Raw genomic sequence first — 18333 nt, 5'->3', positions numbered from 1 at the left:
AGAGACAGGAAAGACCCAGCCTGCCCTCAGTCTGCAGATCTGCAAGCAGACAGTTCTGCCCAGGCAGCTGTGGCTCAGGGACCATCTCCTTCTTGGCTTTCTGGTTTAAAGAGATATGCACCACAGGGTCTCAGCACATGTCTGTGGGAGCATGGAACAGAGAAACAGAGTCCCACCTTCTGGGAGGAAAACCAAGGTCGCCGTGGGAGTAGGTTGGGGAGCATGGCATAGCTTCTAGACAGTCTGGAGACGAGCTAGATCTACTGGGTTTCCTCACTGCCTGCACTCTGCACACTCTTTCCTTGCAACATGTCTTACAGGAGGCACAAGCAGTTAGTCGCCAAAACCCCGAAACTGTGAAATTGGCTGTGCCCCACCAACCCACGAAATCAGCAGAAATGCTTGTTGGCGGTCCTCTTCCTCTTTATCGGATCAGCCTCTTCATGAATTTCCCCCAAAGTCAGGATTCTTTAAAATGAGTCACCTCCTGAAATCTCTCTTAACGGCTTGATAAAGAAATGTGGTTTTTAATGGGGGGAAAACAGCACAATGAAGTAAATGTGTTTGTACAGATCTTTTTTATTGAGATTTATATATGCAATTTACCAACACAGAAAACCGGCCTAGTTGTTCCAAAATAACTCTAAAAGATGGTGACACTAATGGACAGTGGCGTGCCACATACAGGGCGGGTGGCTGTAGACGTGGAACAGCATCTCATGTAGGATACTATTTCAAACGTGCACTAGTGAGCATATACTGAGAGGGGATTATAAATCTTCACTGGCACAATAAATATGAAAAGAGATAAAACAAATGATCATTTCTTAGGTACAATATCTAGATTTACAATATCTAGTTCACTCATTTCAACTTTGTATAGCGATGCATGATAGAAAACAGATTTATTTAAGGGTCGTATACTTTGCCAAGAATATAGTAAACTTGCTACTATATTGATGGCTATGCAACTACAAAAACAGGCAGAGAAAAATGTCAGCAAATCAGGAGAAACCCTCTCTCTCACAGAGACAGGTCTTCATTCTATTTCACATAAATCCTTAAGGGTCTGTTTAAAAATAAGACCTCTCACTAAGTTTAAATCGTACATGAGGGCATTTGCCTTTATGAGCTAATTTTCCAAACCACTTTGAAATTGTAAATGGGGGAAAAGTCACATTCCAACATGCAGTGTTTTTAAACACAGCTCGCCAACTATAACAATGTATATTGACAAAATAAAATTAAAAAAAAAAAAAAAAGAAATCTTATTTTAAGCCAAAAAAAAAAAAAAAAAAAAAAAAAAGAAGAGTAAAGGGGACCTTTCTATTTAGTAGTTGATAAATCAGGTGCAGTAGCCAAATCCTGAGGCCACGGCAAGACTGACTGGGGATCTGGCACAGTAAGAGTAAGAAATGATGCTCTGCAGCAGTTGTACACAAATCCTGAAGGATTACTAGATGGAAGGGATATCCGCCCACCCAGCTCACAGAACCCCCAGACAATGCAGTGGCTTTAAAAACAAATCTACATCACAAGGGAATTACACTGAAATGTCTGAATGAAATTATTTTATGATATAGCCAGTCCAGAATAAAGCATTTGGGGTACCTGTCAACAAGCAAGAGGCCTTCTGGAGAGGTAGATGAAAGCAGTATTTCACAGCAAGTTTGCTGCCAGATTTTACAAAAGATGTGCCTACGCCTCTCAGCACAGACCAGAAGGTAAGCTATTGTTGAAAACCATCCATGGCAGTGAAAAGAGATGTTTGCCCCACATTATTTCAACTTTATTGTAAGAAAAACAGAAAAGACTGCCATTTCTTTAAATAACAAAGTATACAAATAAAGGAGCAGAAATGATATGGAATGTTTTGATGAAAACAAACTTATAAATTCAATAAATAATATAAAATCCTTTTGTGCTAAAATAGAACTCTTCTTTTACATATACATATATGTAGTTCAGCGATCTTTGTTACCCAGAATAAGCCAAATCTATTACAATTAGTTAAAACATAGAAAAATACAATTTAACAATAGAACTAAAAAAATGGCCAGTGTTCACCTTATAAACCACATATAGTATATACATCATGGAATATAATAAACTGAGAAACAAGAAATTAAATTTCAAGTTGTGATACAAACGCACAATTAGAAATGTTTCTCCATTCCATACCCTTATATCAGAGACAGTTTATATTGAGGACAAAACAAAAAATGGAAGCACAGTTACCAATTTTCAGAGAAGACTTTGGGCTTCTTAGATATTAGAGAGCTAACTCTAAGAATCTGAGTTATTTAACTCTAAAATGAAGGGTCCTTTTCCCATATGTTTTTGATGAAATGCATATACTGTTAACCCCATTTTCTGCAGTTTTTTGTTTGCTTGTTTGTTTTTAATAAAGGCAATTTAAAATTGGGGGTCCTGAATTTATCAATCAATATTAACACAGGCAGGTCAGGAACACAGCCCCTTCGGGCTGACTGCAGGAGCCAACATCTCTGTCCTGCTGTGAAAGAACTAAAATCCATATGACCTGAGAAAATCACGGAGCATCACTTTAGAGTTCAACTTGCACTCATTCCATAGTAAAAATCTTTTAAATGTGTCCTAGATAAAAAAAAAAAAATTCACATTACTATGAATTTGATTAATTCAAGCTTCTCAAGTAAACCTTATGTGGGAGGGAAAAATCATGTTAGATCTTTAGGAAAACAATTTAAGGTATTAAAGCTCCCAGTAGAAACAGGCATGGCACAAACAGCAAGGCTGGTCCTGTTATTCTGGGGATTTTACTAGACCTTCAGTGGATCCCAAACAATGTCCCCAACTGACCAACTGGGTGGTGCATTCACAGTGACCCTGACAACCCCTCTCCACCTTCCAGGGCTGCAAGCGTACGCCCAAAGACGGCAATGCCACTGTCACCCTGGGGTCCTGTGCCTTCCCAGAGGGTGCCAAGGACACGCAGGAGCAACCTAACTTCCTCGGAAAGTCCTGATTGAAAGCCAATAGCCTCTTAACAAATTCAGCAGCTCCATATTGAAAAGTAAAGTGTTCAAGTCTTACAATAATTATTATTGTAATTATAAAGGGGAAAAACCCCTTTGTTATAAGGGAATAAACCCCTGCCTACTTTAACTCAGTCATTTCCTTGGTGTTTTATGGTGTAAAGGGAATGATTTTTACCAGTAAATTAACTTCTGTCTTCCTTCACCCATTTCAACCACTGTTCTTCTCTCTGTGACACCCACTCCACCTGTCACCATCTGAATGAAGCCCAACTCCTCTCCTGGGACAAGCAAGCCCACCTTCACGTGGGGTGGGGAGGAGTTGATTCCCCAAGCATCTCTGACACATTTCCCTGAACGTAACTGAGAAAAAAATCACATAGGATTAAATCACACAAGATAAGCCTTGTCTTACACCAGCACATTCCAGAGCATTTTCACACATTTATATCAGGCGGAAAAGGTCGAACTTTGAGAACTTTGTTTTCTTTTTGATGTGTTAAAATTTTGAAACATTTATTGGAAAACTCAATTCCGCTGAAAAATCAAATATATTGAATTGGCTCAACCACAAATTCTGAGTGAAATTTAAAAAGTTATCAGAGAAAAAAACACACACTTTGATCCTTTTAATCTAGTTAAGTCCCGTTGTCAATTGGTAAATGACATTTTTTAATGACCTGAAAATGATTGTCTCTAATATCTGCCTGGCATTTTTCAAACTGCAAGTCAAACTAAATCTTTTTTGTCAACAAATAGGTCACTGTGTGCTGCTGTTACTGTCTTCCTCGAGCAGATGCTTCCTTTCCTCAGTGGGCCTCCCTCAACACTGTGCCTCTTCTTTTTATATACAGAATTTGAAATAATAATGTCAGTGAATTGACCTTTCAGAGGCATGAGTATTCTGCACTAATGATGAAATAATAAGGCAATTTCTAGCAGTTTTGCTGAAAAATCATAACCATGATAAAGAAGGAAAAACAAAGAGTCCCAATGACAGGAGGGGATAAGTGCACCAAAGAGAATGTTTTAAGTTAAAAAGAATAAACTTGATTCCCAAAAGTTTTTAATTTATCCCACATGATATATAGCAGCTTAAAGTGATCTATTATTTTCAGCCTTTACTTCATTGATTCCTTTGAATTATGAAATCAGGACTTATTATAATTTTATAAAAATAATATCAACCTCAATTATTTTTCTTGACAATGTCAAAATATCCCAACCATAGAAATCTAAAATAATGAGAAAACTTGGGCTGAATTTTGTCCTTTTTAATGGCACAACTGTAGGAAGGGTCAAACATCTAGGAATTATGTAACAGACTAAAAATCTTCTAAAACAACCAAGTAAACCAAGACTTCTAAGCTGACTGACTTCTTTGATTACATGGTCACCAGATACAGACACAGTAGTATCTTCCATCTGGTTGCAGAAACACCCCATCACAACATTCTGGCAGAAGACTGGCCTCTCCAGGACTGCCACACCAGACCCCAACTCAACCAGCAGCTGCCCTAATGAGGAGCTCATCCTAATCTCACAAAGTACTTTTAATAAATGACATCTAGATGGACTTCTCAAGCCATGTCATTATATAAATCAAATCTGAGTTGGGAAAGTGTAAAAGTTTGCTTGGAATGAGTTTAAGGCAAAAGGGCTCCCAGGATATTTTCCAATTCATATTTCTTTCTAAAAGAGAGATACACCTTATGTTCTACTCTAGAGCAAAAATAATATTGTTGAAAAAGATGTGAGTTGGTTTAATTTCATGGCAAGTATGGGAAAGTTTATTAATCTTTCTGAACACTATGGCATAGCTAACGCCCTGGGTATGAGATGTGAGATGCTAAGCCTAGATTCCAAGGGAGGGAGTCCTTGTGCCTTCTCAGTAGGAAGCCTTTATCCTGTCCAAGGAGGTGTGAGGTGTGGCACTTCCTAAACTGCAAATGATCAGCACTTGTGAGCTTGTGATCCAGACAGTAACTACAACATCACAGCTGTCATTAACCAGACCTCAGAAGACGCTTGCTCTTTAAGAACAACAACTGCTTACCTGTTTCTGGTATGGTTTTTGTTTGTTTTTTTTTAACAGAATCTGAACATCACTCTTCCTTTTCAAATAAGGGGAATGTGTGTAAATAGTATACCCCTCCTCCTACCCTGGAAATAGCTGAAAGTAGAACATGTATTTTAATTTAAACCCCAACTAGTAGTTGAGATGGATGATGAACCCCCAAATTTCTTTTCCAAAGTAACTCCTATGAAATAATAGACACTTTTAGTAAATTATCTTCCAGACTCTCAAAATATAATTTCATTAAAAAGTACTTACTTTCCCAATGAATGTATCCCACAAATATAAAAACATAGATTTGGAACCACTAAAAATATCGAGGACAGGATGCAGATAATTATGACGTTAAGTTATTTATACTGCTAGCAGTTAATTGAGAGACATACAATAAAACTACATCAAGTATAGGATAAATATGTGGAATTTTAAAGTTTAAATTAGTCTGATGACATGAGAAACTTTTCTGGTTTTTATAACCCAGCATTTATTTGGGGCATCACCAGGGCATGGAAGCAGTGGGGGAAGACCTGCAGGGGGAAAAGTCTTTACACTCTATGCTGTCACTGTCAGGGAACAACCCAGTGCAAAGTATCGATCATGAATGACGGACAAATGACAATGTAAAAGTCAATGTACACAGGAAACCCATTATGACATTCATTCTTCAGCATTCTTTTTTCAATAAAACTCATTTTAAATTATACTAAAACGTAAAACAGAGCAATTCTTTTCTTCTTTTTGCGCATCCACTACTGATGCATTTCCTGGGGTCAGGCAGAAGGAACCAGAACAATCGTGTCACACAACTGCTTATTGTTGGGACCCATAAGTCTTCTTGTGCACCAGGTCTGGAAAGGTGCTGTTTGTTTGAGCACACTGAACGTGAAGGCTTTTGAAAACTGCTACTGCCACTGCAACCTCAAACTCCCCTGCTTCTCTTTCAGAATCATTGTAAACCGTCCCAGTGAACGACTGATGAATGCCTCCAATTATCAGTGAATCCCAGACAATGTGAGAGCATGCTCCGGCTGTTCCCATCTGATTGAGAGCTCCCCGCAGTGGACTCACCGGTGGCAGGGCTGCACAGGTGTGTGCACAGCTCACGGGGGAAGAGCCCAAGTGCAACCTTGTCACAAAATATCTCCAGCCCAAGGCAACAGGAAGTCAGCTGTGAAGTGCACAAAAGAAACACACTTGCTCTCCCACCCCCCAGTAGTATGGAGCAGACATACAAAATCAGCAGTGGCTGTTTATAGATAAAATATGGCAACACTTAGGGCAATCTCTTACCCAACATTGAAGATTTTTAAACTCCACCCTGGAAAGTCTAAGATATGTTTGATATCAGACATAAAAATTGCAGTGGTAAGTAGGAATCATTCCAAGTTCTAGGTTCATTCATACCAAAATAAGTGTGTAGCAAAGAAAAAGAACTTTCATTTCTTCAGTAGTTTCAAGTGTGAACAGACGTGATCGGGCAGGGGAGTGAGGCCGACCCTGAGCCAGGGGTGGTGTTGACTCCTATTAGGAGTGTCTCGGCGCCCTGGGTTTTCCCAGCCAGGGGGAGCCCCAGCGGTCAGAAAACCCAACGTCTAATCCTCACACTTCTCCAAAAGGCTGAGTTCAAAGGGCTGAAGACCCCAGCGTTGACTCCTCAATGATGCTCCCCGCTCCTGGGCGTTAGAGGCCATTGCTGTTTCTGTGACAGAGTGGTGGCTTTGAGAGCTCAACAATGCCCAAGCGAGGTTTGTTGAGGAACTTGGGAGCACGACGCAGTAGCTGCTGAGCCTCGGTGAAGGTTTCAGTCAACTCTTTCTTCCACTGCACAAACTCTGGATCGCTCTGAAGGGAGACACAAAGGTAGAAATCATGACAAGTTAACCATTTTGCCAACAGCTGTTGATGACTCTAGTCATTACCAATGCCCTGGAACACCCAAACAGAAGCACACCCTGTCTGTCTACCCCACAGCGGTATGGCTAACTGGTGGTTGTGCTGATACTGCCTCTAGAATCTTCTGCAGAGAGAAGGAGAGGCCATATGGAAGCCCTTCAGATGATTCCTGTGCAGCCCACGATGAGAATCACTGCCTTTAGTTTGTTTCGGGATTACGTTTGATTACCAAAACAACTGAAGTCAATAAAATAATATTGGAAGGATTTTTGATAAATTAAAAAACACCTTCATGTGTGTAAAGAAGTAATGAAGGTATTAAAAATATGTTTTTGTATTTACTAGCTGTTTATCTCTCTAAATATGCTTTTTGAAAACACATACACACACAGACACACACACACAGGAGTATGTCATTAGAAAGGTATTGAGGAATTAAATGTGTGCTATAATACAACTTTTAAGAAAAGAAGAATGGCATTTCCCCTCAGAGGAATATCTTTATGTTCAGGAATAACTTTTATATCTTATGTTTATTTAAACATACAAACCTCAACCTCAAACATGCTGAAAGATCTAGAAAGTTGTGTTAACAAATAAAATTCTAGGCTCCATTAAATACTGAACAGATTGCAGCTCTGTTCACAATAGGCAAGATATGGAACCAACATAAATATCCATCAACAGATGATTGGATGAAGAAAATGTGGTACGTGTACATGATGGAATACTACTCAGCCATAAAAAAGAATGGAATTCTGCCATTCACAGCAACATGGATGAGCTCGGGAAAAATTATGTTAAGTAAAAGAAGCCAGGCACAGAAAGAGAAATACCACATATCCTCATTCATATGTGCAAGCTAAAAAAGAGAATAAAACAAACCAAACAAAGAAAAAACAAATAAATAAGTAGAACTGTTAAAAGGAGAGAGAAGAATTGTGGTTACTATGAAAGGGAAAAGGGATAGTGAGAGTGTGGTTCACGAACACAAATGTACAGTGAGTTAGGAAACATAAGCCCTACTGGTGTTCAGTTGACCCAGAAATCTATACTCAATAATGATTTATTGCAGGTAACCAAACGGCTCTAAGAGAGATCAAATGTGCACATCACGGAGAAATGATTAAGTTTTGCAATGATGAATAGGCTAATAATTACCCAGAACAGATCAGCACACGTTGCTTACATGTACTGAAATATAACTCTGTACCCCACAAATACGTACAATCAACATGTTTCAATAAAAAATTTTAAACAATAAAATAAAATAAATATTAGACAGAGTTTCCAGATAGGATAATCACATTATTTCACATACTTCCTCCTGCCATTTTCTAATACTTGCTTCTTTAAAAATAACTGTTAGTTTACTGAAAGCTTTATACCTGAGGGCATTCTTGCTAAGTATGTAACTGATACAGCATGGAGTAAGAAAACATTTTATAATCAGGCAGCCATCCAACTTTCCACTAGAAAAAATAATTAAAAACTTACCTCACATTGCAAGACAAATTGCTTCCCTCCTTTTATTCTGAACAAAATGCATTTTTTGTCTTTAATCTGAGTTTCTTCCACAGACAGAATCTGTTCCATTGTCAGTAAATTTTGCTAACCATAAAAATAAAAATGATAAATTATTTCAAATTATTTCATAGTTGCTTAAGTTGCATTAATATGTAATAATACCAAAAACTACCAGCTTAGAAAAAGTAAAGGAAAAAAATCTACATTTTTCTTTTTTTGATGATATTCTAGAAGTGAGGGAAAAATGGCTACAAGGGAACACATACAAAAGTTCAAATTATAATATTTCAAAGGAAACTGCAAATAAATGTCTCTATAAGGCAAAACAGCCAAGCTGTTCCCTCAACACAGAATTGATTTTGGGGTGATTATGAATCATGAATATACACTCACCTAAATTCTATCAATAAAGTTGTGAGGGAACAAAGAAGCGCTCCACGTGATTTACATGAGCAAAAGGTACATAGTTCAGTTTCAACACAGCAATTCAGTAAATAAATATTTGGTGACATCAGCTTGTAAGCTAACTATATTTTGATAATATCAAAATAATGTTATAAACACAGATGACATCCTTAAAAGACCGTCACACTATGTCTATAGCATTTTTGCATAAGGTGAATGCTATAATGTCATGAGCTTCTTACCATTTTATTTATTTTTTTTGGATAAATACTCCAGGAATCCTAAATAAAAAACAACACCATCATAAACTCTAAAGTTTTCTTTTTCCGTATTTGTACTTACAAGTCCACCCATGCAAATTATGTAGCTTCTCAAACAGAATATTAAATGTTGAATCTTTTAAAACCAAGATGATTTATTGCGTCTGATGTAGACATAGGAATTTTTTTTTTTTAAGTTTTCAAATATCCTGAAAAGTGGGACAATTTCCTTTCAATGTGCACAATAGTGACTTTCCAGTAAATACTGTAATAAATTATATTCCAGGTCTGTTCAATATCTGCAAATAGACAGCTTTAGAAAGCTACTGTAAGACTCAGGGCCCCCAAAAGAGTCTTATAAATTGGAACTTAGATCCTAGATGTATTAACTTTTAAAGAATGACTTCAACTGCACAAGTAATAGTGAGATCTTGCTTATTTTTTAAAGAAATGTGGTAATATGCAATTGCAATCATTCACAATTAAATGGCAACTCCCAACAGGGATTTAAAAATACCATCCAAAGTCAAATATAAAGATTTGGGCCTACAATTTTCCATACTTCTCACTACTGGAGAACCAATGGGCAGTATTCTAATACATCCACTACATAAACTATGTCTTCAACATTTGGGGCAATCACCCTGCTTACAATGACTAGTCATAACCAAGAGCAGAAAACCAGGCTTCCACCAGGGTTGGCTCCTTCCATGGTGACAAGCTCTGGGCTCCTCACACAGTAGGTGCTTAATAAATGCTTCTTGACTTGCTGAAAGGTACAGTATGGATCAGAAATCTTTTTATCTTGCTCACAAACATTAGCTCTCAAGATGACCTTAGAAGAAAGCTATATCTTGATGTCTGTTGTATGAAATCTACTTACCAACTTCCAACAAGGTGAGACAAAACGAAGTACTGTTTAGTGACCTTGCCTCTGTGCCAGGTATCACAGTGTACGACATTTTATTTGACCCGACTAGGGGAGGCTGTAAAATGGAGAGACTGAGAGCACAGGGAGAACTGGGTCTGACTCACTCCTTGCTCCCAACTGTCGAGCTGTGTCCTTGGGTACCAGGCTTCCCCTCTCTATGCCCTGATTTCCTGTTTATAAAATGAGGGTCGAACCCTCAAAGGCTGCTAAATAGATTGAGTTTCATTTTTTACAGCACCTGATCTCAGATGAACATGCAAAAATCATAGCAGTTTTTATGATTTCTATTTCTCTCGTTTCATGGAAGAGGAAATGGAGTCTCGGAGAACCAATGCAACATACTCAAATCCCCAGAGACATGGAACAGTGGGTTTGAACACCTCTGTCTGCCTCCAGAGCCTCAGCTTTTCTTTTCTTTTCTGATCTATCCAACTATTCTCCAGCCTTCTTCAAACCCACCTGATGATGTGGTGCTTCTGATCTCACTAAACGGCACATTCTAGTTGTAGGTATTACAAAGTTCTTCCTTGACTTGGCAGTTTAAAAGTTAAAGTTTGAGCCTTACGGTCTCAGGTATACAAGTTAAAACAGATACACAGAGTTTAGGAAGACATCTCATATACCATGTTGGTAACATGAAATAGCCACAGGACATTAAACACACTGAAGAACGTGAGTGGCAAGGCTGCCTTGGACTCACCCGTGACTCCCCCTCTCCTCTCCATTCAAGTCTATTTGGAAAGAGGTAAAAATAGCGACGCTGCCACTGAGTCAGAAATGGGTTTCCCAGTTTCAGCATGTACCCATGCATAATACAGTCTTTTCCCAGGGCGTAATCTGAAGAATATAAAATAACCATAAGTGAAATAGGCTGTGAAACAAATGTCTTAGCAATATTATTCCCAGAAAAAAGAATGACATACTTTTTGGAAAAATCAAGTTTCTATAAACATAACACATTACAAAAATCATTATTTCAGTCTTTAAACACATGCAGACTGGGAATCTAAAGATCAGAGGTTTTGTTGGCTCTCTCTCTACTAACATATTAAATGGTTGCTTCTCAATATTCTGATAAATTCACGATTTTCATTTATTGCTCTGAAAAGGAAAACATTTGTTCCCCAACTATTTTTTCATCATATGTAATGAGAATTGGAGAATAGAGAATATAGTCATGTGCCACATAAATATGTTTTGGTGAACAATGTATCTCATATACAACAATGGTCCCCTAAGACTATAATGGAGATAAAAATTTCCTACCACCTAGTGACACCATAGCTGTCATACTGTCCTAGCACAAGACATTACTCACACAGGCACAACAGGCTATCCCATACAGCCTAGGTGTATAGTACGCTATACCATCTAGGTTTGTGTAAGCACACTCTATGATGTTTGCACAGTGAGGAAATCATCTAATGATGCATTTCTCAGGACATATCCCTGTCACTAAGCAATGTATGACTGTATTTAAATTTAAGCTATCCCCAAAGTACCTTTGCTTTTAATGGGGGAGTGGGATTCTCCCTTTAATCTACCTTTCATCTTACAAATAATAATAGAATGGGGATTTTCTTGTCTGAGTAAGCTAAGCTAACACAAGGATCAAAACCAGTTCATTCCTCAGCTTAAGGTTAGGTTCATTCCTCAGATACACAATTCACACTCAAGTTCAGCCCTGATTACATTTTTATGGCGAAATACTGTCTCTTAAAAAAAATAGTTTTAAAAGCCTTTCTTCAAGGGCTTTGGTGATTGTGCCAAAATCACTCATTCACTCACTCATTTATTCAACAACTATACAAGAATGACTAGGCGCTAGGCATGTTCTAGGCATTCTGGATTCAGCAGTGATCAAAAGAGATAAGAACCTCTGCCCTCAGGGAGTTTACAATCTCACAAGAGATTCAGATGACAAACAAATAAGCAAAACTCAGATTTTGTCACGTGTAGACAACAGGGGGGAAAGAACAAAGGCGAGAAGTGGTCACGTGTGGGGCTTGTGGAGTTGCCATTTTAATCACAAAAGTACCTGTGTTTCCAAAGTATATTTAAAATATAAGTACTAGGGTTTTTTCCCAAGATCTAAGCTTAGACTATAGTTTTCTGTAAAGGTAACTTCTGAGATCGTCAACCAAGATCTAGCTATGCACAAATTATTTACTAACTATGAAGATAAATTCATTAACTTGTTAGAGGTTCTGTCTAATTACAGCTCTGATTAAAAAGATATACTTCAACAAGGTCATTAAGATATATATCACGGGGTTCCAATTTGTCAAGATTCTAGTGACATCATGACCCTCCCTTGAGCAAATTACCATTGATACAATCTCCTATGTAAAATTGCTATGGCAAACACAGCCCTGTGTGATCTCAATGGACGAGTTCTCTAAAGAACAGCTTACAAATGAAGGCTGTGTCCCTGCAGGGTGGTGGTGAGCACAGTTGGAGGGATGCAGCATTCTCTTGCTATATTCTGGCTACTTTTATGTAAGGAGTGTGCCATCCAGGATCAATGACACTTTTCTAAGTAGATGATAAGCACTACAGGGAAATTGTCAGCTAAGACCGATGAGCCCTGTACCAAGTTACCTATTATTAAATGAAAGTGTTTCTGGTCATTCTTATGTAGGGCTAACCTCACAAGGGTCTTTGCTTGGAGTTAAAATGAAATAACATCTTACCATAATCATCAACTACAATAAATTTAAATACCCAAAATTTAAGATATCACGATTTTTTCTAAAAAATCAAGATTAACGATATTTAGTGAGTCAAGAATGAGTAATTTACTTAATACTCCATGTGAAGTTTTCTACTTTGGAAATCCTAACAGGGCACTCAATTATTTTAAATAAAAATACAGTTTGGCAATTCTTTAATGCTGTTTCAAATATAAATGTATTTATGCCTTCACCTCTCGTGACAAGTGATATGTCATGCCAAGTTCCTCACCAGGACCGTCTACACACTTCTCGGGGCCCAGCACGAAATGAAAATGCAGAACCTCTTGTTCAAAAAGTATTGAGAGCATTAAACTGAGTCAAGTCCCTCAATGACCACACAGGGCATACCCCATGTATCTGGCCCTGTTCCTGACACTACAATATTTAAGGAAATCTTCAAGGAAGAAACTTCCAAATTAGCCCCAGACACTGTAAGATAAGAGCATTACTAATGAAATGTTGCTGACTGTCTTATGCACTTTTATTTCTACATTGATTGAAGGGTTTGAAATATTATACCGAGCTCTCCCAAGCGAGATTAAACTAAAACCATTCATGGCATTGTTTTTTTCTCTACTGGAAAACACTTTATGACCCAAATATTTTTTTAGCTTTGCAAGAAATTTTGAAAGTGCATTGCATTAGAAAGGTATTGAGACACATTAGCTATTTTACCTTCTTCGTGGCCAAGTTGCTTATTTTTAGCTCTCTTCCTGGCCTCGATTTTATCCGTCTCTGCATTTACTGCTTCATAAACTGTTTCTGCTACTTCCTGCTGCCAGCGTTCAGAGATGACCAAAGGGAAGTTCTTGTAGAGTTCTTGGTCGCAATCAAGCAGCTTATTATTTTAAGAAATCAAGATATTTGTGATTTAACATACTGATGAGAGCAACAGAGTCAATAGCACCATGTCCCTGGTGACACTGTTATAACTGCATATAGGGAGATAACTGGAGGATAGCACAGAATCATTTGAAGGCAGTTTAGTCATTGTCATAAACCTCTGCTAATGATAACACAGGCAACCAAGATACACAAATAATTAAAATTGATGAGCATTTCACTTTCAGTTCCAGAACAGTTAGATTCAACCCAATGTATCTCTGTGACATTTTTGTCAATGAAAACTAACACATACAGGTTTTTACCTGAAATATGAAAAGATCCTGACAACACAGTAAAATTTCAATTATGGTGAGGATATTTTATTTATAAAAGTAGGAAAACAGATCCCTATAGTTTTAGAAACAATTATAAAGGAGAAGCAAAAACAGCTTTCTAACCTACCCTCAATTAATTTGAAAAGTTAGAAACAAAAGGTAAACTAGACTAAATTTATTGTTCATTCCATGAACCTTCTGGCTAATTAAAGTTTAAGAGTATGATCATACGTGTTAAGTATAGAGCTCAAGATACACAGGGACTTTAGGTAACGGAGCCTTCAAGAGCTGCTGGAATAAAAATTACATGTAATGACAACACTTTTCTTCCAAATGGCTACTCAAAATTCTTCATTCTGCCCTCTGAGTAAGGGCGCACCCTGAAAATGAGCAAAGAAAATGTTTTACGCATCTGAGCTACAGTTTTATGGCAGAACTGCTAGCAGTCCTTTGGAGAGAAACACATTTGTCTTGTCAGAAGCATGGATCTCCTTAGAGGCTTGATTTGCTCAAGGTAAGCAGGGGATAGATATCACAACACGTGAGTTATTTAGAAGGAAAAGAAAAGGCAAGGAGGTGAAGGTACCTTGCCCACAGTCCTTCGGCAAATCAAGAAAACAGCAGAAGAAGCTGCACCCCACACCCCATCTGGGGCATTACCCACCTAGTCTCACTGTTATATCTGTTATAACAATGTGTTGATTTCGAGTCCACTTTGATTTGTAGAGCTTTCCCCCCTTCTGTTTTCTTCAGATGTTCCAACTAAGCCCGGAGCTGAAATCCCCAATTGTTCTGAATGCGACTTGAGGTATGTGCACACCGTGTGTGTGAGTGTGTGTGAGTTCATAAGGAGTGTTGTGTGAGTGTGTGAGTGCCTGTGAGAGTATAAGTGAGTGTGTGAGAGTATGTATGTGCGAGTATGCGTGTGAGAGTGTGTGTGTGAATGTGTGCCTGAAAGCGTGTGAATGTCGGGGTGTTAGAGACTCCAAGGCCTGAAGAGTGCCCTGGGATCAGGCACACCGGAGCAGAGTCTGAAGTCTGGCAAGAGTGTGACCAAACTCCCTTCCAAGATAACTGCTATGAAAGGGTCAGCTCTGCTGTACAGACTGTTCTACCTACCGCCTATAATTTCAGAGAGCCGTGGTCTTTATGATTCAGCTTGTGTTCTTAAAAACGAATTTTATAAAAAGAGACTTTATGTTTACACGAGGTGAGCTTTTTTCGTCTTTTTTTATTAAAAAAACAATGTATTGAGCTGCTTTATTTTAATTTTTTTTATTATTAGTATATTCATTCTTACAAATCATGATATACCTGCACTCCCATGTTCATTGCAGCTCTATTTACAATAGCCAAAATATGGAACCAACCTAAGTGTCCACTGATGGATGGATGACTAGATAAAGAAAATGTGGTATATATACACACTGGAACACTACTCAGACATAAAAACGAATGAAATTCTGCCATTTGCAGCAACATGGATGAGTCTGGAGAAAATTATGTTAAATGAAATAAGCCAGACACAGAAACAGAAATACCACATGTTCTCACTCATAACTGATTGCTAGGAAAGGAGGGAGGGAGAAAGGGGGGAGGGAGGGAGGGAAGAAGGAAGGAATGGAGGAAAGAAAGAAAAAAAGACCACAACAATATGTTGAACTTTCAGAAGAAGAAAATAAACCTAAGGATACTAAAGATGGGGAGGAGGAAGGGAGGGGGTTGGGGAAGTGATAGGTAGAGCTGTTTTTTAAAGGTAGAGAATAGTTTCTTAAAATTCAGTTCCCCAGTTGGACTAGGCCATCATGGGGCCAGGACCTGGGTCCCCACATGACTTCTTGTTCTAAGTGTGCTCCTTCTTAGCTCTCGGTCAGGAAGAACCAAAACCATAGTAATAGAAGCTACTAGTTGTTAAGCATTGACTTTGCGCCAGGAGGCCTAAACAGATCATCTCGTTTATCCTCAGAGAAAGCTTGGCAGTGAAACCATCCACCTTACAGATGAGAAAACCAAGACTCAAGAGGTTACAGAATGGTCCAAATTCACTCAGCTGATCCGTGGCAGAATGGAGCCCAGTCTGTCTGACACCAAAGCCTGGATTTTGGTTTACAAAATTTTAGAGTATGAGAATCTCTTTCTAACATCAAAAAATTTTGTGGGCTCCCATATAATGTCAGTTTTATTTTTAGTAACTTTTGATGAACAGTAGCACATCTGATGACAAAATTCTATTATGACAGCAGTAATCCTTTTAAATGGCTTTGTAAGTGGATTGTCCCCCAAAGCACTGTTGTATAGAAGTACTTATACACTTGACACGCATTGAGTGTTTAGGCTACAGACAATGCAAAGTGGCACTCAGGTCTAGACCCTGATCCCTGGGCTGTCCCCTGGGAGAGCCACTGCTCCAGGCCACAGAAGGCTGTCTGAATTGGTCAGCAATCCTCCACAACCCTGTGTCCTCGGCCTCTGCATTTCACCTTCACCTGACCTCCATCGCCTGAGAAGCTGGTCCTGTGAACAGCACCTTGATGACTCGGCCCCTCCTCAGCTGATGCCATCAGCTCTGTCCCACTGCCACTTTTCTCCCCAGCTGCCCAATACACTTGGCCCCCACACGCTGCTCTCAAGAGCTGCTCTCCTTCCCAGAAATCTTCACATCTTCCTTCAGCCATTTACCTGCCATTTCTTTGCCCATAGCCTGTTTGACCCAAGTCCTGTGTGCCTTGTTACAGCTCCTGCTAGTCCTCTGCGTTTTACCTGTCACTCTGTTATCTACACCTTACAGGTGTGTGTTTTAACGGCGTTGCAGCCTTCTGGAGGAGGGAGCTACTTGGCAGGAGAAACGAGGGGGACTTGCGTGAGAAGGGTACAAGTGCAAGCAGCACAGCAGAGGCATGGAGGGCCTGGGGGGCGTGGGGAGGGTCCAGGATGAGCTGTCAGCATGGGGGCAGATGAGAGGTTGACATGTGGTGATACACTTTGACTTAGCATCTTAAAGAGGATGATTTTCCCTCATGACTCATCATCTATAATTATGTCTTGTCTCTACTTGGAAAAATAATGATATGAACAAAAGTTTGAAAAATGCAGTGGATTATATTTTTAAAAACCAGTGATTATTTCGCCTTAGATTGACAAATGCAAAGTGACTCAGGCTGTTTATGCTTTTCATCCTAACACACGGACATCTCAATACTTGGAAAAATTAAGACAACCAGCTCCTTTGTACTTCTCAAAGTAGGTTTGATATCACACAGCTGTTTTTCCTGCTTCACAGACATTCAGGTTTTATTTCAATCCCAATATTCCAAATTAATAAAAGTTTGACCATTTTGCAGTTCATCAAAAACAAAAAATGCTGTCATTACATGCAATTTTTAATTTAATTTCATTAGTCCAAAGAAAGTACTCATGGTTTCAAACTAATTTCAGTTCTTAACTTACTCATTCTTCAAATACGTAGATATAAATTTGTGAGTTATGTCCCACAAACAGCCCAGTACTAAACAATCACTAAGCTTAACTGATTTCCAACAGAAATTCCCCACATTCAAAAAAAAAGACAGACAGAAACCATCCCACGTGTACCTTAATGCCTTTGGTATCCTCTTCATCAAATGAGCCGATATCAAAGGCATCTGCAGCATTGACTTCGCCCCGGGGAGGAATCAGGGGTGGTGGGTACTGGAAGATCCAAAGAAGTATGGTACGGTTATCAGCTGACCTTTATGGCCCCTCCCAACCTAATGTTCTATAAAAAGAACACAGTGTGAGACATCAACAAACCACCTCTGTGCAGCACTGCATTCAAGCTCATACATGGCACATTGCATATCTCACATAAGAGCCTTTGCATTGAACAGCTACCAGGGAAGACCCCAGATTTTGGACAAATTCAAGAAACAAAAAAGACTATGACCAAAGTCTCAAATAATTTTTAAATGTAACAAAGTCTCAAGACAGCTCAACCTTGAGGAGGCACGTTCTCTTGGACGAGGCAGCACCACCTTCCAGTTGCTGGGCTGCAGCACACAGCAGGGCCGGACAGAGTGCTGCGCACCTGCCAACATCCCGAGGTCAATGCTGACCAAAGAAGTGCCTAAGCTCTAATTCTTTTTAGGCAGGACTGACAGAGTAGTCTCTCTTCGCTACAGAAAATCATCATTTCTCTGTAGCCTGAGTTCATGTGAAAAGTAGTCCAAAGCTGATAATCGACATTTTTTTAAAAAAATTAATTTGGGTGTTTCTTGTATCAATGTGAATATAATAAAGTTTAAAATAAAAAAGGAGAATTATGCTGATTTAAAATCATGCTATTTCTTAAA

The 18333-nt window shown here is 38.8% G+C and overlaps 1 protein-coding gene across 1 annotated transcript in view; it reads right to left on the bottom strand.

Annotated features, from left to right (window-relative positions):
• Positions 1-6229: 6229 nt before the first annotated feature.
• Positions 6230-18333, bottom strand: part of GRK3 (G protein-coupled receptor kinase 3) — a 138098-nt gene continuing 125994 nt past the window's right edge. The window contains exons 17-21 of the mRNA XM_063086772.1: positions 17597-17692; positions 13521-13683; positions 10811-10947; positions 8485-8598; positions 6230-6936 (exon numbers count right to left, since the gene is read on the bottom strand). Of these exons, the coding sequence (XP_062942842.1) occupies positions 6775-6936; positions 8485-8598; positions 10811-10947; positions 13521-13683; positions 17597-17692 (672 nt within the window). The 3' untranslated portion in view covers positions 6230-6774. The remainder of the gene's footprint in view (positions 6937-8484; positions 8599-10810; positions 10948-13520; positions 13684-17596; positions 17693-18333) is intronic.

The sequence above is a fragment of the Cynocephalus volans genome, chromosome 2, assembly GCF_027409185.1.
Source record: "Cynocephalus volans isolate mCynVol1 chromosome 2, mCynVol1.pri, whole genome shotgun sequence".
NCBI lineage: Eukaryota > Metazoa > Chordata > Mammalia > Dermoptera > Cynocephalidae > Cynocephalus > Cynocephalus volans.
This window is presented reverse-complemented; position numbering and strand designations above follow the sequence as displayed.